The sequence below is a fragment of the Tursiops truncatus genome, chromosome 9 (genome assembly GCF_011762595.2).
Source record: "Tursiops truncatus isolate mTurTru1 chromosome 9, mTurTru1.mat.Y, whole genome shotgun sequence".
NCBI classification, from domain to species: domain Eukaryota; kingdom Metazoa; phylum Chordata; class Mammalia; order Artiodactyla; family Delphinidae; genus Tursiops; species Tursiops truncatus.
Genome location: NC_047042.1, coordinates 29,852,770 through 29,876,189, shown reverse-complemented (window position 1 = coordinate 29,876,189; position 23,420 = coordinate 29,852,770). Strand labels below are relative to the sequence as shown.

General features: G+C 40.4%; 1 protein-coding gene across 3 annotated transcripts in view; it reads left to right on the top strand.

Moving 5' to 3' along the window:
* Window positions 1–4,468, top strand: part of ABCB1 (ATP binding cassette subfamily B member 1) — a 102,031-nt gene extending 97,563 nt beyond the window's left edge. For 2 of the 3 annotated variants that reach the window (XM_073809618.1, XM_073809620.1), the window contains 2 exons: window positions 2,915–3,061; window positions 3,854–4,468. In XM_073809618.1, the coding sequence (XP_073665719.1) occupies window positions 2,915–3,061; window positions 3,854–4,057 (351 nt within the window). In that variant the 3' untranslated portion in view covers window positions 4,058–4,468. The remainder of the gene's footprint in view (window positions 1–2,914; window positions 3,062–3,853) is intronic. The other variant, XM_073809619.1, reaches the window with a different exon arrangement.
* The last annotated feature ends 18,952 nt before the right edge of the window (window positions 4,469–23,420 follow it).

Sequence of the window (23,420 nt, the reverse complement as noted above, 5' to 3'; positions counted from 1 at the left end):
TCCCACAGATGCCTTCTGAATTCCTCCTAGGAAGTTAGGTAAATGGAACCTCTTGCCCTCTCTTAAGCCTCTTAGCTCCTGTATTTTGCATTGCAATCTAGACCTATCTTCTCTAACCCACCCGCCCCCATTATCATAAGTTATGTTCTTTATTTTAAGGAAGAACTAAAATATAAAGCTCAGTAGCCTGAAACTGGCAGAGAAGGTCCTCTCCTCATGGGGAAAGATGGCAATGCCTTACGGCCCCAACCCTCTCCTAAGATTTCCTTTTCTGGAAGCTCTTCTTTGGATAACTGCTGTCACCACACATCATAGGCCCCAGGGAAGAGGCGTTGTCCACTCCCCTCCTTTAACCTTCTAGCCCATCTGTGGATAATTGGCCCTTCCCAAGGCTAGAACATTCAAAGCATGTAACTTTAATTCCCTTTACTCACGGCGAGGTCAGTGTTCTCAAAGTCTGGGCGTGGGCCAGAACATCAGCGTCACCTGGGATCTTGTAAGAAATGCAGATTTCGAGGCCTGACCCCAGACCTACTGAATCAGAAACTTGGAGGTAGGGTCTAGCAATCTGTGTTTTAATATCCCAGGTGATGCTGATGCAGGTAAAGTGTGAGAACCACTGGGCTAGGGGTTAACAAAGGCAAATACAGAGAGTAATTATTATCTAGCTTATGAAATATACCTTGCCCCTCTCACTTTTGTCTACCACCGGGACCTACCTTTCTGGGCTCTGGGCTCTGTCTACGGAGCACACTTGTAGACATCATAAATCTCTTCCTCAATGTCTAGACCTGGAAAGAGAAGGCAAAACCACTTAAGTCCTATTTTCTGTCCAAGGATCTACTTCTTCACCTGAGTGGTTCGCAGTAGGATTTACCTCACCCTGCAGGGGGCTGGTCTAGTTTCCTCCTCTCAGGGGTACAGCCCTGCCTTTATCTGCCTCAACAGGGTCGATACTGTGGCAGTGCAGCCTGGCAACCTCTGCACCCTCATGGGACTTGCTCCAGTGCTCTGGCCTCCCTGGTGGCTGCAGCTCTGGGCTGGGCCAGTCGCTAGCATCTGACGGAACCTCCCCTGGGCTCGCTTACTCCACCTGCAGGTGGAGAGCTCTATGTTGAGTGCCATAGAACTAAGGCTGCCAGAAATAGCAAGTAAAAATGGGCAACCCTACATAGAATGAATTTTTTTTAAATTGAAGGATAGTTTATTTATAATGTTGTGTTAATTTGTGCTGTACAGCAAAGTGATTCAGCTATATATATATATATATATATACACACACACACACACATTCTTTTTTTAATATTCTTTTTCATTATGTTTTATCATAGGATACTGAATATAGTTCTCTGTGCCATACAGTAGGACCTTGTTGTGTATCCATTCCATATATAATAGCTTACATCTGCTAACCCCAGCCTCCCACTCCATCCCTCCCCTCCCCCCTTCCCCCTTGGCAACCACAAGTCTATTCTCTATGTCTATGAATCTGTTTCTGTTTCGTAGACAGGTTCATTTGTGTCATATTTTAGATTCCAGAAATGTATAAGTGATATCATAATGGTATTTGTCTTTCTCTTTCTGACTTCACTTAGTATGATAATCTCTAGTTGCATCCATGTTGCTGCAAATGGCATTATTTTGTTCTTTTTTATGGCTGAGTAATATTCCATTGTATACATGTACCACATCTTCTTTATCTATTCATCTGTTGATGGACGTTTAGGTTGCTTCCATGTCTTGCTATTGTGAATAGTGCTGCTGTGAACATAGGGGTGCATGTATCTTTTTGAGTTATAGTTTTGTCTGGATATATGCCCAGGAGTGGGATTGCTGGATCATACGATAATTCTATTTTTAGTTTTCTGAAGAACCGCCATACTGTTTTGCATAGTGGCTGCGCCAGCTTAACATTCCCACCAACAGTGTAGGAAGTGGAACATGAATTTTAAAGTCAAACTCTGGATGTCAGAATCAGAGCCCACAGTTTGACTAACATTTCAGCCTGGCAAGGACCTGAAAATAAAAAGATAATATGGTTTTTTTAGGTTACACATTACATTTCTGCTCTCCCCTACATACCCTATTAACTCCTGTCCTATTGTCACATTGGATACTTAGTGAGCATTATCTGCTCTGGGAAACAATATGTGAAAATTTTCAGGAGAACTCTGAAAACAAAAGTCAATCAGGAGATTTCAGCTTTTCAAGTTAGATATCGAATAGAGTTTCTTAGCATCCATTAAAATTGTTGAAGCTTTGGAGATAGTCTCATAAAAACAGACAACAAAAGGCTAACATCCCAAGAATTTCTTCCCTTCCTAACTTTATTTTTTTAAAAGGATATTATCATAATCGACATTTTATTTTTTTAACATCTTTATTGGCATATAATTGCTTTACAAAGGTGTGTTAGTTTCTGCTGTATAACAAAGTGAATCAGCTATACATATACATACATCCCATATCCCCTCCCTCTTGCGTCCTTCCTCACTTTAAAATAATGCAGAGAGCATCACCTGCTGGTTATAAATAAGATGAGTTTCAATTATTTTATTATGCATAGCCTGTTAAAATCAAATTTCCTTCCTCCTACCAATCTTTGTCCCAAATGCAATGAAACCAGAAGGCTGGAAGAGCCTCACATTGCAACAGTCATCTTCCTCGTAAATATGTTGACTTGTCTACACTAAAGCATAACTTTTAAGACCCAAACGTCTGTCTTCAAGAAGAGAGGTTAATCCTGCCATTCAGAGCTATGTTTTTGTTGTTTAACTCTCCTGCAACCCATTCTTAGCTTCTGAACCTAAACTTTTTTGTGTATATGGAAGTGGTTATCCTATTTTCTGCAAGCACACTCTATTTCAGAACTTTATCAGTTCTACTCTTCATCATAACAAAACCCTATTTACAGAAATATAACACCAGAGTAGGAGACAAAGGAACTCAGCTCTCTGGTGGCCAGAAGCAGCGCATTGCGATAGCTCGTGCCCTTGTTAGACAGCCTCGTATATTGCTTCTGGATGAAGCTACATCAGCTCTGGATACAGAAAGTGAAAAGGTAAGAATTTAATGTGGACTCATTCACACTTGAAGCAGTTGTCCCTTAAAAGGTTTTAAGTTTATGCTTCTGTCTTCTACAGTAGAGAACACAATTCAGCCAGATACTGAGTTTTGTTACTTTCAGTGGAATCTAAACACTTTCGGTAGCTGTCATTCAAGAGAACTAAGATGAAACAAGGCAGATTAGTCTTATAATGCTTGTGCTCCAAAAGTCAGCCCCGGATCACTTTGTATTGATCTAAGAAGCTGCATTCAGGCCATAGTCCCATTTCTCCTGGCAGCATCTCCTCAACAACTATATAAAAAAGTGGAAGCACAGAACAATGTTAAAAGCTGACTGTACTTGAAGGTAAATAGTAGTAATTGTTTTCAGTTTGAGAAGAAGTGGAGTGTTCAGGTGTCTGAAAGATAAACTCATTCTGAGTTTTTTTTTTATCTTAAAAATACCAAAATTCAAGGAGGCTGTGTTTGGCCTGTGCTCAGGCTTCCTGTATTTAGTGTAGTGCTAGACCAGAAGGATGTCACAAGGCTGGGCACACTACTAAGTGCTTCTAAATGATTGCATAGGCTGTATTTACAGTCATAACTCTTGAGATAAACCAAATTAGGATTCAGTATTCTTCTGATACGACAGATCCCTTGCTTTGTAAAATCTATGTTATATTCCATTGACACCACTGTTAAAGAGGCACGTATCGTTGGAGAAATTAATTGTGAGGCTTGTTATGGAGGAGAAATTCAAGGGAGTGGATTATTATGATCAGAGTTAATTTGTGTGATTATTGAACAGGTTGTCCAAGAAGCCCTGGACAAAGCCCAGGAAGGGCGCACCTGCATCGTCATCGCTCACCGCCTGTCCACCATTCAGAATGCAGACTTGATAGTGGTGTTTCAGAACGGCAAAGTCAAGGAGCACGGCACACACCAGCAGCTGCTGGCACAGAAAGGCATCTATTTCTCCATGGTCAGTGTCCAGGCTGGAGCAAAGCGCTAGCGAACTGTGACCATATGAGCTATTAAATATTGCCTAATATTTGTGTTAAAATATGGCATTTAATCAAAATTGAAAAAGTGAGCATTTCCTGGGAAAACGATGTAGAGTTACTTATTTAACATTTCCTGCTGCAGTGGAAGATCATTCCACCCAGTTCAGAGTTTTCAGAGACTATAATTGAAGGAACAGAAAGAAACAGCATCAGTTGGAGAAACGTAATGGTTTTAATTGCATTATAAAGTTTATAGAATCATTCAAAGTAGATTTTGTTAATAAAGTGTACAATTTTTGTTTATATTTTCTTATTCAGACTGTAACTGACTACCTTGCTAAAAGATTATAGAAGTAGCAAAAAGTACTGAATGTTTGTGTAAAGTGCCTATAATAAAACTAAACTTTTATATGACTGGAGTCATCTTGTCTAAAGTGCCTGTAAATCTATCGTCTCCCAGTTGGACTACTGAAGATCATTTCTGCACTTTAAAAAAAGGACTTCTTTAAAAACTCTCATTAATTTTTGTAAGAATGGTTAAACAGTGTAATAATTCCTATTGTACGTGTCTTTTCACGTTGGGTTCTACAAAGCCATCTGGCTTCATTCTTCTTGGACTTGATCCTGCTGATTCTTGCATTTCCACTTTATGCTGGCTGTCAAACCAACCACATAGATCAATACAGGATCTTAGGGGCTGAGATGGGGCAGAGGATGGACAATTGTGAAGTGTATACTCTGATGTACGTTGAATATCTTGCATTGCTCTTATAAAGGGCTCTTACAGGATTTTAATACTTCTGCATTTTTAAAAATACAATTCTTTTTCTGTTTTGATAATGCATCACTTTTCCCAGTAATTGGTCTCTTCCAAAGTTGATCCTTCTGGCGGCAGGTGATTAAAATGTGCCATAAGTTTAAATACATCATCATGAAAACATGGTGAAAAAGGAAAATACCACCAGAAAATGATACTCTGACTATAAAAAGAGAAGCCAAAAAGCACTATAAACATGATTGAGAGTCACAAGCTGGGAGCAGTATTTGCCATATTTATTTTAAATAATTGGTATTGTTACTATCTAAAGAATTTTAAAAGGAAGAAAATGCCATCACCTCCAAGGAAGAATTGGCAGAGGACATGGTCCAGTAAATCCCAAAGAAGAAATTGAGGAGAAAGAAAGTGCACACTCTCAAAGAAATGTAGATTAGATCAACAAACCCTTGAGGAGTAACATGAGCCCCATGGCGGAATAAGACATCCTTTGTTTCTCCCTCAAGGACATAATTTGGCATCCAAGCACAGACAAAAGTACCTTTTTGGGAGTTGTGGGATCCAGCATCATATGCCAAGGGACCTAAGAGGAGTCTTGCTTCCCCGTGAGTCAACTAATAGGGATAAAGACCTGGGTCCTGGCTGTGGACCCTGCAGTAGCCTGTGAACTGGCTCCAGCCCCCCTTGGCCTTGGTCCAGGAGCCCCTGGAAGACACTGTCTAAGACAATCACCCACAGACCATAGAGCCTTTGTACAAGTCCTGGTTTCCAGATGAGAAGTTCCAGCACACCTTTGGAGCAGAAAAACTCGGAGTTTGGAAGCATTGAGAGGATGAGAGGAACAGCTTGACCTGACTTGCACCATCCCTCCCCCCAAGGGGACACAGCTTAGGGCCAAGAGAGATCTCAGCCTGTGATTTCTGTCAGGGAAAGTGAGAGCTTGTGAGTGACACGTGGCTCACGGGAGGCTGCCAAGGGAGCTCCTTTCTCTCTCCCCACATCCAGAGAACTGAAACATGAACTGCATGACTGAGAGGCAGGAAGAGACGGAGAATGGCACGTAGCTCCCTCAGAGGGTGTTCAAGGGGCACAGAGCCTGCTCACCACATTCACGAAGCCTGCCCTGGAGCCGCTGGGAATGCCTCACCTGCAGATCCTCCAACGGGCGCACGGGTGTCCCCAGTGCTCAGTATGCCTCACCCACACAAACCCCCTGACCCTGTGGCTGGCTCCCTGTGTGTGCTCCCAGCAGCAGTGGTGAGAGCAGGGTCTGGCAGATGGTGAGTGATATTCAAGCACACAAAGAATGCACGCTTGAATCTGCAGGCCAGGGAGAAGCCACAAATGAGCTTTAGGGCCACCTTTGACAAACAAAAGGGAGGCAGCCAATACATGGTGTGGTGCATTGCAGATCGAGGAGAGGCATATAAGCTTAAGGATTCTGCCACAAGAGGGAGCAAGAAGTGTGGATCAGGTGTAACCAGAGAAGGCCTGAGAAAGCCTCCATCACTAGCAGGGCTGATGGAAGATACTTCCCTCCTAAAGCCAGTTAATAAAGACAGGAGGAGGTGACTTTAACTTCAAATGGGAAGACAGCAATGCAGAACTTCAATGAATATGAAAAATCAAGGAAACATGACACCACCAAAGGGTCACACTAATCTTCCAGTAACCAACCCAAGACATGGAGATCTGTGATTTTTCTCGTAGTGAATTCAAATATGCTGTTCTAAGGAAACTCTGTGAGTTCCAAGAAAACACAAAGACAAGTCAACAAAATTAGAAAAACAGTACACAAACAAAATGAGAAATTTGACAAAGAGATAGAAAATATTAAAAGGAACCAAACAAATTCTGAAGCTGAAGAATACAGTGAATGAAATGAAAAATATAATAAAGAGCATCAGTAGCACCTAAATATATTCAGCAAATACTAAGAGATCTTAAGTGAGAAATAGACAACAATACTGTAATAGGAGGGGACTTCAATATCCTACTTTCAATAATAAAGGGATCATCAACAAAGAAATGTTGGATCTGGACTACACTTTAGACCAAATGGATTAGCAGACATGTAGGGAACACTCCATCCAACAGCAGCAGAATACACGTGCTTCTCAAGTACACATGTAAAAAGTAGCAGAATAGGTCAGTCAGAAGACAGAAGAGAAGAACTTTGAAGTTACCCAGTCAGAGGAGAGAATAAAGAAAAAAGAATGGAAGAGAATGAGAAAGCCTACATGATATATACAGTACTATCCAAAGAACCAATTTGTGAATTATTGGTGTTCTGGAAGGAGAAGAGAGGACGGAAAGCTTATTTAAAGAAATAGTGGCTAAGAATTTTTTCCAGACCTGGGCAGAGATTTAGATCTCCAAATTCACGAAGCTGGTAGGCCACCCAACAAAATCAACCTAGAGAGATCCTCTCCAATACACATTATAATAAAACTGTTAAAAATCTAAAACAAGGAATCTTAAAAGCATCAAGAGAGGAAAAAAGCTTATAACTTTCAAAAGAACCTGCATAAGGCTATCAGTGGATTTCTCAGCAGAAACTTGACAGGCCAGGAGAGAGTGGGATGATACATTCAAAGTGCTGAAAGGAAGAAAAAAAAAAAAGCCCTGCCAGTCAAGAATTCTCTGTCCAGCAAAGTTGTCCTTCATAAACGAAGGAGAGAGACTTCCTCAGACAAACAGAAGCTGACAGAATTCACCACCACAAGACCTGCCTTACAAGAAATGCTGACTGGAGTTCTTCAAGCTGTAATGAAAGGATGCTAATTAGTAACATGTAGCCAACTTCAGAATACTCTGATACTGTCATATGGTGCTGTATTAAAAGTTATAGGACAGTATAAAGGTTAAAGGACAAGGGTATTAATAATAGCTATAGCTACAATTTATTAATAAATACCCAATATAAAGAGGTAAATTGTGGACTTCCCTGGTGGCACAGTGGTTAAGAATCTGCCTGCCTGCCAATGGAGGGGACATGGGTTCAAGCCCGGGTCTGGGAAGATCCCACATGCTGTGGAGCAACAAAGCTCGTGTGCCACAACTAGTGAGCCCGTGCACCACAACTACTGAAGCCTGCGTACCACAGCTACTGAAGCCCTGCGTGCCTAGAGCCCATGCTCCGCAACAAGAGAAGACACCACAATGAGAAGCCTGCGCACCACAAAGAAGAGTAGCCCCCGCTTGCTGCAACTAGAGAAAGCCCACGTGCAGCAACAAAGACCCAACGCAGCCAAAAATAATTTTTTAAAAAAAGAGGTAAATTGTGACATCAAAAACATAAAAGGGGGGAGTAAAAGTTTAGAGTTTTTGTATGCAAAGTTGTTAGCAGTGTAAAATAAACTATTATATCTGTAAGATGTTTTATGTAAGCTTCATGGTAACCACAAAGCAAAACCCTGTTGCAGATTCACAAAAGAGAAGAGAATCAGAGCATACCACTATGGAAAGTCATCAATTCACAAAGGAAGGCAGCAAGAGAGGAAGAAAGGAACAAGGGAACTACAAAATAGCCAGAAAGCAATTAACAAGATAGCACTAAGAAGTCATTGCCTATCAATAATTACTGTAAACGTATGTTGATTAAATTCTCCAATTAAAAGGCATAGAGTGGCTGGATAAGACCCAATTATATGCTGACTACAAGAGACTTGCTTCGACTTTAAGGACACACATAGGCTCAAAGTGAAGGCATGAAAAAGATACTCCATGGAAGTAGAAACCAAAAGAGAACAGAGCTAGCTCTACTTATATCAGAGAAAATAGACTTAAAGCCAAAAACAGTAACAAGAGACCAAGAAGGTCATTATATAATGATAAAGGAGTCAATTCATCAAGAAGATATCACAGTTGTGAATATATATGTGCCCAACATTGGAGCACCTAAATATGTTCAGCAAATACTAAGAGATCTGAAGTGAGAAGTAGACAACAATACTATAATAGTAGGGGACTTCAGTATCCTACTTTCAACAATAAAGGGATCATCAACAAAGAAATGTTGGATCTGGACTACACTTTAGACCAAATGGATTAGCAGACATGTAGGGGACATTCCATCCAACAGCAGCAGAATACACATGCTTCTCAAGTACACATGTAAAATTCTCCAGGAGAGGTCATATGATAAGTCACAAAGCAAGTGTTAGTAAATTTAAGAAGATTAAAATGATACCAAGTATCTTTTTCAACCACAGTGATAGAAACCTAAAATCAATGACAGGAGGAAAGTTGGAAAACTAACAATAATATGGAAATTAAACACTCCTGAACAACCAATGGGTTAAGGAAGAAAACAAAGGGGAAATTTTAAAAAATACCTTGAAGCAAATGAAGATGGAAACACAACATACCAAAACCTATGAGATGCAGCAAAAGATGTTTTAAGAGGGGAGTTTATGGAGATAAATGCCTACATTAAGAAACGAGAAAGAGCTCAGAAAATCTACCTTTACACTTCAAGAAACTAGGAAAAGAAAAATAAACTAAGACCAAAGTTATCAGCAGAAAGGAAATAAGATCAGAACAGAAGTAAATAAAGACTAGAAAAACAAAAGAAAAGAACAATGAAAATAATAACTTTTTTTGAAAAGATAAGCAATATTGACAAAACTAGCTAGAAAGAAAAACAGAGAAATCAAATAAAATTGGAAATGAAAGAGGAGAAATTACAACTGATGGCACAGAAATAGAAAGGTTCATAAGAGACTACTATAAACACTTATACACCAAAAAATTGGATAAAAACAAACTGATAAATTCTTAGAAACATATACCATACCAAGACTGAATCATGAAGAAGTCAAAAATCTGAATAGACCAATAATGAGTAAGGAGATTAAGTCAGTAAACCAAACCTCGCAACAAAGAAAAACCCAGGGCCAGATGGTTTCACTGGTGAATTCTACCAAACATTTAAAGAAGAATAACACCAATCTTTCTCAAACTCTTCCAAACAATTGAATAGGAGGGACCACTTCCAAAGTCATTTTACAAGGCCAGCATTGTCCTGATTAAAAAGCCAAGTAAGAACATTACATGGAAATAACAGACAAATATCTGTGATGAATATTGATGCAAAAATTCTTGATAAAATGCTAGCAAACTGGATTTAACTGCACATTAGAAGGATCATACAGCATGAGCAAGCGGGCTTTATCCCTGGGATGCAAGGATGGTTCAACATATGCAAATCAATAATTTATTAATAAATTAATTTTATTAAATAAAATTAATAAAATGAAAAATAAAAATGAGATCATCTCAATAGATGCAGAAAAGAATTTGACAAAATACAACATCCTTTCATGATAAAAACTTTCAACAAATTGATTATATAGGGAATATACCTTAACACAACAAAGGCCATATATTGTAAGCCTACAGCTAACAGCATACTCATTGGTGAAAGGTCGAAAGCTTTTCCTCTAAGATCAGGAATGAAATAAGAGTCCCCACTCCTGACTCCTAGTCAACATAATATTGGGCATTCTAGCCAGAGTAATCAGGCAAGAAAAAAAAAATGGCATTCAAATCAGAAAGGAAGAAGTAAAATTGTCTTTGCAGATGATAAGATCATATACACATACAGAATGTCCTAAAGTTTCTACCAAAAAATGTGTCTTTCTCTGCCTGGCTTATTTCACGTAGCATAATGCCCTCCAGGTTCATTCGTGTTGCCACAACTGCAGGATTTCCTTCTTTTTATGGCTGAACAGTATTCTATTGTATGTATATACCACATTTTCTTTATACAGTCATACTTTGATGGATACTTAGATTGTTTCCAAATTTTGGCTACTGTGAATAATGTGGCAATGAGCGTGGAGTGCTGATTTCATTTCCTTCAGATGTATACCCAGAAGTGGAATTGCTGGATCATGTGGTAGTTCTGTTTTTAATTTTTTGGGTAACTTCCGTACTGTTTTCCATGTTAAGCCGTCAAATTTGTGGTAATTGGTTACAGTAGCCTTGGGAAACTGATACAGGCTTCAAATCAGGGAAGCTAAATATAATGCTATTATTTTATTTTATTTTTTTAAAAAGGAGTCTAATGAGGCTGTGAGTTGGGCTAACGAAAAGAGAGAAGGACGGGTGGCTGTGAGAAATATCCACAGATGTGAAAGGTAGAGGGAGGAAAATAATTGGCTAGGAAAATGCTATGACATTGATGGAGGTGAGGAACTCTTAGGAGGAAGATGATGTGTTCATATGGCTTGAAGGTGACATCATAGTAGAAGATTTTGAGAAGTGTGGCCCTTGGGTACTAACTAAACACAGATGGGTCCCCTGTGTGCTGTTTGCTTGAATTCAACTTTTATTTTCTTAGTTCCATCCTACGGTTCTCCAGCTCTGTCCAACCCTAAACAATGATGGTGATTTTGTTCACCAGAACGAACTTCTGAATTCAGGCCGAAGTGTGTTTCTGTTTCATGATATAAAAAGCAGCCACTTGTTACCAGGTCTCAATAATAAGAAGTCTTTTTGATTCATTTTTCTTACTCATATCTTCATTGCAGATGCCTGCTTCTAATTTGTGAACCTTTTGAGGAAAGGATTATGTCTTTGCATCACTTTGCTCTTTTGTCTGGCAACATCCTTAGTATATACTCGAGGTTCAGTGTCTGCTCTTTTGCCAATTTTGTTTTTTTTATCTAGTATGTACTTTCCTCTGGGTCAATTTTGCTTTATCAAAAATTAACATCTGAAAAGTCATTTGTTAATATAAGATATATTAACAGTATTCTTATCTAAGGCCATACAGTTTTGCATAAAAAATAGGGAGGGGAGTTCATCTTTACCATAAGACCTGTGACCCACCTTTACCTACTCTACCAAATAAAAGGAAAAACTGTGTGGGAATTGTGTCCATAATTTTTTAAAAGAAAAAAATGTTTTTAAGAAATTAGAGTAGTCTGATAACAGTATTATACCAATGCCAACGTCCTGCGTTTGATTTTGTATTATAGTTACTACCTGCTGTCATTCAGGGAAGCTTGATGAAGGGTACACAGGACTCTACAATTTTTGCAACTTCCTATGAGTCTATGATTATTTAACAAGAAAAAGTTAAAAGAGAAATAGGAGAATCATATGGTGAAACTTTACTTAGAGACTTGCTGCTCTTGGAATTATCTGGCAGTCCAGTGGTTAGGACTCTGCACTTCCACTGCAGGGGGTACGGGTTCGATCCCTGATCAGGGAACTAAGATCGTGCAAGCCGCATGGCGTGGCCAAGAAAAAAAAAAATTTGCTGCTCTTGAAGTGATAGTAATTCGGACTAAAATCTGAAAAATGAGAAGGAGTTACCCAGGAAATGGTGTGAGTGTGGAAGACAGGACATAGGGATGAAGGGACAGCATTTCAGGTGGAGGAAACAGCCTGTTCCCAAAGGATTTGAACTACAGAAGGAAGGATGTTGTGGTTGGAGCTGGCTGATCAAGGCGGAGAGTGGCGTGAGACACTGGCCTGCTACCTCTGGGAGCCCTGCCTGACAAAGTGGAGTTTGGGAGTGTTTTACTCCTCCCTCTCAGAACCCAGCCACTGTGTCATAAGAAGCAGCCTGAGTTACATGGGAAGGCCACATGACCTGACTCAGCAGAGCCCCCAGCCCACAGCCAGTATCAAGTCCCAGGCACGTGAGTGGGTATCTCAGGCATCCAGCCCAGTCAAGCCTTCAGATGACTGCAGCCCCAGCCAGTATCTGACTGTACGCTCATGAGATGAGAACCACCCAGCTGATCCCAGTCAATCTGAAGAACCATAAGAGATAAAAAAAAAAACACATTATTTTAAACCAATTGATAACTAGAATGAGTAATAACCCTTCTAGTTGCAGAGCCTATAAAGGATTTTCGCTTGCCTTAACTCTCTTGGTCCTCAAAAGTATGCTGTAGGCTGTAATATCTTGGTGGGCATCTGGTTCATCATTGTAATCCAACGCCTCCATCGATGTAGAAAGTCCTCCATAAAAATCTTTGTTAAATGAAAACGAAAAAAGATTTGTCAGTCTTAAAAAAAGATTAGACAGAAGATTTTCTGGAGCACCGTCTGTAACTGTAGTCCTTTGTCCCACTTGGAACTTCTAACACTAAGATGAAAGACCTCTGCCCTTGGCGTCAGGAGAAATCAGAATAGCAAAGAGAAGAGCAGCAGTGCTTACAGATACGTGCAAGAGGCAAAGATACATGATGAAATATTTTTACCAGGACTCTTTCAAAAGAGCCAGTGTTGGTCATAAGGAAAAGTGACCTTTGAATTGGAAACTGAACGTTTTTGCTTTCGGCACTGGGCAGCAAAATTGAAATGTTTTCCCTTCTTATTGATTGTGGCTTGTTATGTGGAGAGGCACCAAGGTGCTCCAGCGAGAAAACCTGGGTTTCTCTTCTGGCTGCCTGTTTGTTACGCATGTGATTCTTTGGGCCAGTTACTTATTTTCTCTAAACCTTTATTTCCTCTTTGGGACTTAAGGAATTTCAATAGCTACCTCATTGGATTACTTGAGCACTAAATATTATAATAAAGTATTTAGGACAATACTCAACAGATAGAATATAGCAAAAGGAAAATTTGCCTTCACTCCGTGTGTTTCTTGCTCTTCAAGGCCACCAATTCTCATGAAAAGGAAGTTCCTCATGAAAAGGAAGTTCTGTTTTATATTTATTCACCTAAGAATTAAGTGCCTATGGGCTAGATATTAGGAGCACACTGATAAGACAAGGAGCCATGGTTTAAGGAGAGAGGAAATAAGGTTAGTAATGTGTGTAGGTGTCATAACACAAGACTTCTTGGGAAACTAAGAAGAGAGCCATCACTTCTCCTGGGAGTGCTTTGAGGGTTTAAAAAAAACGTCCTAGAGAACTGAGAATCTACTTGTCAGATGGACAGTAGAGAAAATCTGTGCATGTGGAGAGCAGTGTAAACAGCCTGGAAGGCTGGATCAGAAGTGACTCACAGTGCTCAGTTTCAGGTGTTGCGTGTTGGGAGGAGTGGGTGGTGCCCACCACAGAGATGAGTCTGGGAAGTCAGGTAGGAACCAAGCCTGAAGGGTCTGGTGTGCCAGAATAAGTGTATTTTTATTCTTACTGTGGTTTATTTGAAATAGTGAGAGAGTTGAGATATGCCCTACTTTTTTTGTTGTTTTTTTTTGCGGTACGTGGGCCTCTCACTGTTGTGGCCTCTCCCATTGCGGAGCACAGGCTGCGGACGCGCAGGCTCAGCGGCCATGGCTCACGGGCCCAGCCGATCTGCGGCATGTGGGATCCTCCCGGACCGGGGCACGAACCCGTGTGCCCTGCATCGGCAGGCAGACTCTCAACCACTGCGCCACCAGGGAAGCCCTGCCCTACTTCTGAGTGTCCACGTTCCTACAAAGGTACCTGTGCAGTAAGATATTATAAAATAAATCACATTTAACTTCTTTGATTTCTGTTATGCAGATGGACATACCACCCTTTTACAAACTCCTTAAGTAAAGGAAGAAAAGAACCCACTTTAGAAACCTACCGTGTAACCCTTTCACATGTGGGAAACCTGCAAGAGAGTTTCTGCGATTGGAGTATTTCAACCACAAGCATCAGGGGCCCCAACATCCTAGCATCTCAGGCCAGAAATCACACTGTTCTTTATGGGAAGGAGGGGAAAAGGCAAGGTGAGGGAAAGAGGGGTTTTTTTGTTTTTTTTTTTTGTTTTTTTAGTGAAGAGATAGAGAAAGCTAAACGATGTTATCAGGTCATACTTCTAATATTTATTTCTGTCATTAAGCAGTGGGCATTTGAGGCTTTCCTGTTCTATCAGAATTTGAGTATGACAGTTTTTGCATTTCCCAAAGAGTTCATTGTCCCTGTTCAACTCCCTCTTATGCAAAACATGTCTGTCAGTGTGGGCAATGACCCCATTACTCCCACTCTTTAGAGTTTAACTAGACGACTCAGGCAATGAGTCATTTTTCCATGGATTGTCTATGTTGCTTGGAAAAGTGGCAGTTCCAGCCAAGCTATGGCTGAGACTACCTGAATTATTTGGAAAACACTATGGCCATAGTAATCTGCCTTCTTAGACTAAAAAAAAAATGGTATAAAATTCTTTGGGATCAGGGAGCCCAGGTCTGGAACATGTACATATAGATAAAACCTGGAGAGCAATATGCTAAAGGGAAGTGGTTGGGTTAAAGTGAAAAAAACAATTTTATGGATTCCCTCTGTGAGAACAAATACTTAAAGGAGTGTCAGAGGCTAAATACAAAATACTGGATGTTTCATAAAAGTTTGCATTCATGAATAAGTCTTTTGCATATATTTCAATTCTGAAAGCGACTTTTTGGAGAAGCTAAATTTTTTATTGGCTATTAATAGATGAAATTAAATTTCAAGTACATTTTCTTTTTAAATTTTATTTATTTAATTTATTTATTTTTGGCTGTGTTGGGTCTTCATTGCTGCACACGGGCTTTCTCTAGTTGCGGCGAGCGGGGGCCACTCTTCATCGCGGTGCACGGGCCTCTCACTATCGTGGCCTCTCTTGTTGAGGAGCACAGGCTCCAGACGCGCAGGCTCAGTAGTTGTGGCTCACGGGCCTAGTTGCTCCGCGGCATGTGGGATCTTCCCAGACCAGGGCTCGAACCCGTGTCCCCTGCATTGGCAGACAGATTCTCAACCACTGCGCCACCAGGGAAGCCCAACACAAATTTTTATAAGTAGACATGATCTACTGGAGGTTACTAAGGTTGTGAGAGAGTGTGGAGGAGGGGAATGAGTAGATAAGTTAGAGAAATCTTTTTATCTAATACTTCATATCCCTTTTTCTATTGATGAACAAATACAAAGATTGGCTAATTTGATTTTAGAATCTTCTTCCTTTGCCTCGGCACCCTATTAGAGAAAATGGATTTTTAAAATCTGGTAGCAACTTCCAAGAAGATGGAGTAGACATATTTTTCCCTATTCCTCCTGCTAAGTACAACTAGAAATACAGAATGTTATTTATAAAACAATCATAAGAGTACTCCGAAAAGTGAAGAGAAGACAAAGTAGCTAAGGACCTTGGAATCCAAAGAATGACATGGTGGTGAGTTCTTCATTTTTGTTTTTGGCCTGTGGTTTTTTGTGTTTTTTTTCCTTTAATTGAAGTATAGTTGATTTATAATATTGTGTTAGTTTCAGATGTATGTAGCAAAGTGATTTGGTCATACATATATATGTATATATCTATATTCTTTTTTCTATTATAGCTTATTACAAGATATTGAGTATAGTTCCCTGTGCTATACAGTGAATCCTTGTTTTTTATCTATTTTATATAAAGTAGTGTGCATCTGTTAATCCCATATTCCAAATTTATCCCTCTACCCTTTCCCCTTTGGTAACCATAGGTTTGTTTTCTATGTCTGTGAGTTGGTTTCTGTTTTATAAATAAGTTGACTTGTACTGTTTTTTAGATTCCACCTATAAGTGATATCATATAGTATTTGTCTTTCCCTGTCTAACTTACTTCACTTAGTATGATAATTTCTAGATCCATCCATGTTGCTGCAAATGATGTTATTTCCTTCTTTTTTATGGTTAAGTAATATTGCATTGTATATGTATACCACTTATTCTTTATACATTCATCTGTCAGCGAACATTTGGGTTGCTTCCCTGTCTTAGCTATTGTAAATAGTGCTGCAATGAACATTGGGGTGCATGTATACTTTTCTTAAAATTAATTAATTAATTTATTTATTTATTTTTGGCTGCATTGGGTCTTCGTTGCTGCACGTGGGCTTTCTCCAGCTGTGGCAAGCGGGGGCCGCTTCTCGTTGCAGTGGCTTCTCTTGTTGCGGAGCATGGGCTCTAGGCGCACAGGCTTCAGTAGTTGTGACATGCAGTCTCAGTAGTTGTGGCTCGTGGGGCTCTAGAGTGCAGGCTCAGTAGTTGTGGTGCACGGGCTTAGTTGCTCTGCAGCATGTGGGATCTTCCTGGACCAGGGCTGGAACCCGTGTCCCCTGCATTGGCAGGCAGATTCCTAACCACTGCGCCACCGGGGAAGTCCCTGCATGTATACTTTTGAACCATGGTTTTTTTCATATATATGTCCAAGAGTGGGATTTCTGGATCATATGGTAACTCTATTTTTAGTTTTATTAAGGAACCTCCACACTGTTTTCCATAGTGGCTGCACCCATTTACATTCCCACCAACAGTGTAGGAGGGTTCTCTTTTCTCATTACGCTCTCCAGCATTTATTGTTTGTGGACTTTCTAAAAAAATTTTTTATTGGAGTATAGTTGATTTACAGTGTTGTGTTATTTGCAGACTTTTTGATGATGGCCATTCTGACCAGTGTGAGGTGATACCTCATTGTAGTTTTGATTGCATTTCTCTAATAATTAGTGATATTGAGCATCTTTTCAAGTGCCTATTGGCCATCTGTATGTCCTCTTTGGAGAAATGTCTATTTAGGTCTTCTGCCCATTTTCTGATTGGATTGTTTGTTTTTTTGTTATTGATTTGTATGAGCTGTTTGTATGTTTTGGAAATTGAGCCCTTGTTGGTTGCATGGTTTGCAAAGATTTTCTCCCAGTCTGTAGGTTGTCTTTTTGTTTTGTTTATGGTTTCCTTTGCTGTACAAAAGCTTATAAGCTTGATGAGGTCTCATTTGTTTATTTTTGCTTTTATTACTCTTGCCTTGGGAGACTGACCTAAGAAAGCATTGCTACGATTTATGTCAGAGAATGTTTTGCCTATGTTCTCTTCTAGGAGTTTTATGGTGTCATGTCTTAAATATAAAGTTTTTAAGCTATTTTGAGTTTATTTTTGTGTATGGTATGAGGGTGTGTTCTAACTTCATTGAATTAATTATGGCAGTCCAGCTTTCCCATCACCACCTGCTGAAGAGACTGTCTTTTCTCCATTGTATATTTTTGCCTCCTTTGTTGAAGGTGTGTGGGTTTACTTCTGGGCTCTCTATTCTGTTCCATTGATCTATGTGTCTATTTTTGTGCCAGTACCATGCTGTTTTGATTACTGTAGCTTTGTAGTGTTGTCTGAAGTCTGGGAGGGTTATGCCTCCAGCTTTGTTATTTTTCCTCAGGATTGCTTTGGCAATTCTGGGTCTTCTGTGATTCCATATAAATTTTAGAATTATTAAATTGTTCTAGTTTTGTGAAAAATATTATGGGTAATTTGATAGGGATCACATTAAATCTGTAGACTGCTTTGGGTAGTATGACCATTTTAACTATGTTAATTCTTCCAATCCAAGAACATGGGATATCTTTCCACTTCCTTGAATCATACTCAACTTCCTTTATCAGTGTTCTGTAGTTCTCAGTGTATAAGTCTTTCACCTCTTTGGTTAGGTTTATTCCTAGGTATTTTTTAATGTGATTTTTAAACGGGATTGTTTTTTGTTTTTATTTTTTTTTTGCGTTACGCGGGCCTCTCACTGTTGTGGCCTCTCCTGTTGCGGAGCACAGGCTCCGGACACACAGGCTCAGCGGCCATGGCTCACGGGCCCAGCAGCTCCGTGGCATGTGGGATCTTCCTGGACCGGGGCATGAACCCATGTCCCCTGCATCGGCAGGCGGGCTCTCAACCACTGCGCCACCAGGGAAGCCCTGTTTTTTGTTTTTTGATTTCTGATATTTCATTATTAGTGTAAAGAAATGCAACCGATTTCTATATATTAATCTTGTATTCTGCTACCTTGCTGAGTTCATTTATCAGTTCAAATAGTTTTTGTGTGGAGTCTTTAGGGTTTTCTGTATAGAGTATCGTATCATCTGCATATAATGACAGTTTTACCTCTTCCTTCCAATTTCGATACCTTTTATTTCTTTTTCTTGTCTGATGTTTTGTCTTGGTTTGCTTTATTCTTGCCTTGTATATCCCATACTTGGAGCTGAAGAAGGTGAAAACGCAGAAATGCCAATGTGCACAGACAAAAAGGAGCCCCAACAAAAGCCTGCTGTCTCTAACCAAAGGACCAGGAAAGGAGCAGCCCAGCAAGATAGAAAATGTTTAGACATTTCCTAGCCTCTCTACTCTAGCCAAACATCATAGGAAAATAACTATAGCACCATCCAGGCCCACGCCTGAAAAGGCTGAGTGGCAGGCCTTGACTTCTACCCTTGCGAGGCTGTCACGAGGCACCCTAACCTCACCATCTGAGCCCCACCACGGTGGTGTCAGAGAAAGCCAGGCAGGGAGCTGACTATTCATCCCCACTACAGGAATGAGGTACCACCTCCCCTCTCCTCTGGGATGGTATTAGAGGGGGCATAGTAGAGGCTCAGGACTTTCCCTATTCAGCAGTAACAAGGCCACCTCCGCACCCCTGTGGTGTCAGTGAGACCATGTGGAGAGCTGTAACAAGCACTCGCACTCTGCCCAGCTAGGAAGGTATCAATGGAGTCTATTAGGGAGTCAGAACCCCCACCTCTGCTCGGCAGTATCAGGGAGCCCCTCCCACCTCAGGGGTCAGTGGAGACCAAGTGAGGAATCTGGACTTCTACCCTCACTTACAGTAATGACACCCCTTTCCCTGGTGGAGCAGTGTTCCCAAATCAAGGAAAATAAAAGGTTTAACTAAGATCTAGAATCTCACAACATAATACCTTAAATGTCCAGGTTTCAAGGTAATATTACTCAACAGACCAATATCCCTTATCAATTCGGACACAAAAATACAATATATTACCATTGGGGAAACTAAGAAGAGTGTACATCTGATCTCCCTGTATTATTCTTACAACTGTATGTGAATCTGTAAACATCTCAAAATTAAAAATTTAATTAAAAAGAAGACAGCAAGGGAGCAGGATAAAGAGAATTATAGATTCTACCTAATATTAGTAGGGTTCCATAAATAATGCACAGGTGATTGCAAACCCAAGTTAATTTTGCTTCAGTAGATTTCTGAACATTTCACAACGCTCTTTAAAGTGATTGAAGAGCCCTTAAGATGCCACAGTTTTAGGGCTAGGATATAGTTCTGTGAGTAACTGAGAACTAACATCAAATGCCAACATAACGTTCCTGTTCTTTTTTGTTATATTATCTGTAGATATTTTAGTATGATATGAACAAATATTTTAATCTGTAGCAAAGTACGTACAATAGTTTGAAAAGGTACGGTTTTAGAATAACCCTAAGAGTCAACATTAATGACCTAAAGCACAGTGACCCTAGCTGGTGCTCATTCATTTAATCTCTGACCTTGGCACCCTGCAGCCCTTCCTGTCCACCCAACAGTTACCATAACTTTCACAGAGCACAAGAATTCCATTAGGCAATGTGACCTTGGAACTCTCAATGTGCCATTACTTTATCCTGGTAGAAATGATATGACACTGTGATTGATAACAAGCTCTTCCCAGCTGCTTTAAATTTTGCCGTGGTACCTTTGCAAGCCTATCCTGGTTTAAGAGGGTATAAGGAAGAGTTCGTTGGAAAAGTTCGTTGGAACTATCAGTGAAAACCAGTTTCATTGGAAATCAGCATTACCCTCATCTTCAACATCTTATGAATGCCTTCCAATGTGCTGGGGCCAAATTAGATGAGTTTTATAATGAGGAAAAGAAAAGTGAGACCAAAAGGAAATGATTTTTTAGGAGATAAGAGGTCAGAGGTGAAGAGGGATTTTTGTTTTGTTTTTCACGCAGGTTAAGAGGGTTTTGAAAAGAATTGGGGGAGAAAATTACAAGATGTAACATGGTTTGAAGGCAGTGAAGACAGGAGAAATCAAGATCTATCAACTCTGAAAGGAAGATGGAAGATTTAAGCAGAGATATTGGTGGCAGAAAATTTGGAAACAGAATGTAGTAAAGTGTGGCAACATGCAAATGTAATAGTCAAAGATAGCATCTGTCTCTCTTCAGAGATGAAAGGTCAGGGAATTGTTAGCCACAAATAAAATATAGTGGGAGAAAGACCAGAGAGCATATTACCATCAAGCTAAAGACCAACTGGACAGAGAACTGAGTCCATCATTCTCTCTTCAGAGAAAACTGTTGCAAAGTAATTTATATTTAAATATAATATAAAATATATAATATAGCATATTCAATTGTAATATTATTACACTATAGAAAATATTCGATATTTTAAAATACTTTGGTAGGTAGAGTTGGCCCTTACTTACAGTACACTCTTTTTTACATATAAATCTTTTATGCTCTAGCTTAAAACTATTGATCTATTCAATACACATTTGATGAGCCTCTAGTGCTGTGGGTACTAGATCCAGAGATAGGCATGGCCTCAGCCTGGCAGCAGTCCTCCCCAGGGTGTCCTAATTCCATTCACGTACTTTTTAGGAATTCCAGTTTCCACACCTTTAAACCGAGAATGATACCGCCTCACTTGTTTTCCTTAAACATACTTCTTCTTTTGAGATTTGAATGAGGTGATATATATGTGTGATGGGCTCTATAACTTTATAAAACACTATACAGATCTGATTTTTGTACTGGCTTATTCTCAGTTCATTTTGAGGCAGGAGCTAAGCCCCGTTTTTCTTTATATCCTCAAACCCTTGCACAGGGTCTGGTACATGGTAAGTGTGGGCAACAAATGTTGGATATCTCATTGAACAAAACAGAGGAAAATATCTTTATTCTTGTGGGTCTTACATTACTACTGAGGTGACAGTAAACAGCACGCATGATCATTTCATAAATTGTAGAGTATACTAGGAGGTGTAAAATGGTATGGGAAGAAAAATTGGAGTAGAGTAAGGGGAATTGGGAGTCCTGGGGATAAGTGTTTTTAAAGAGGTCAGGATTGGTCTCATTGACAAGATGGTAATCAAGAAGAGACTTGTAGGATGTGAAGGTTTCAGCCGTGTGAATATTTGGAGGAAGAGAATTTGGGAAACAACCAGCACAAACACCCTGAGGTGGAACCCCGCCTCAAGAAACTAGTGTGGCTGGCAGGGAGAGAGGCAGAGAGAGAAGTAGAAAACGAGGTTAGAGAAGTTACGGAGAGGGTGAGCCACTGCAGGCCATGGCTCCAAATGAACTGGGGGCCACTGGGGAATTTTGAGCAGAGGCGTCACGTGATCTGACTCACTTTTCAAAAGAATCACTCTGGCTGCTGCTTTGAGAATGGACAGAGGCAGGAGAGGAGGTAAAGACAGGAGCAGAGAGACCGTTACAAAGCTCTTGTAGTCAGGTGAGAGATGAGAACGGCTTGCCCCATGCTGGTAGAACTGGAGAGAAACAAGTGGTCAGATTCTGGGTATATATTTTTTTTTTTAACTTTTTTTTTAATGTGGACCATCTTTTTTAAAGTCTTTATTGAATTTGTCATGATATCGCTTCTGTTTTATGTTTTGGTGTTTTGGCCGCAAGGCATGTGGGATCTTAGTGCCCCCGACCAGGGATCGAACCTGCACCCCCTGCGTTGGAAGACAAAGTCCTAACCACTGGTCCGCTGGGGAAGTCCCTGATTCTGGATCTATTTTGAAGGTAGAACCAATAAGATTTCCTGACAGAGTTATGGGCTGTAGACGAAAGAGAAGAATGCAGCATGACTCTAATATTTTTGCTGATCAACTGGACGGCTGGAGGTGCCAACTGAGAAGGAGAAAAACCTGCTGGAGGGGCCAGCTTGGGGGAAAGGTCAGGAGTCAAGGTTGGGAACATGAAACATCCAAGTAGGGCTTCCCTGGTGGCGCAGTGGTTGGGAGTCCACCTGCCGATGGCAGCGGACACGGGTTCGTGCCCCGGTCCGGGAAGGTCCCACATGCTGCGGAGCGGCTGGGCCCGTGAGCCGTGACCACTGAGCCAGCATGGCCGGAGCCTGTGCTCCACAATGGGAGAGGCCACAATAGTGAGAGGCCCGCGTACCACAAAAAAAAAAAAAAAAAAAAAAAAAAAAAATTAAAAAGAGAAGGAGGGAAATGTGATAGTAGTTGGTAAGAAAAGTGAGGTCAAGAAGATTTTTTGTTTTTAAGGTGGAAGAAATAACAGCATGTGTACCAGCAGGGCTGGGACAGAAAAGTTGATGATGCAGGAGAGACGGGGAGTAATGGCTCCTAATGAAGTCATTTTTGAGGAGGTGAGATCCATCGCTGAAAAGTACAAACACAAGGACTGCCTGCATATAGACACATGGATAGTTCATTTAGAGAAGCAGGGGGAAAGGCAGACTGTTGGGTGCAGCCGCTGGTAAGCGGGCACATGTCCTGGCGGGAGACAATGGCAGTTCCCTCCTGAGCACCGCGATTTCCGTCAATGAAATAAGAAGCATGTGACGATATGGAATGTGAAGCAGAAGGTGAAGATATGGAATGGATGATAGACGTTGGAGGAAAGAGGAACTATGAAATAATGATCCAGGAAAGTGGAAGAGTAAATGCACTAAGGAAGCATTTGCTGTTGGGCAGCAAAGGTTGGGGTATACTAGTGTATAAGACAGAAAAAAAACCTTTGTTCGTAGGAATCTTGCATCCCGCAGAGTGAACAATAAATAATATGCATAATAAATACATTAAGTATATAGTAAAGGGCCATTTAGTTTCGTGGTGGGACCATTCAGATGGTTTTGTGTTTTTCTTTAGCCATGTTCTGTTGCATGGTGGAAGCTTATAGTAGT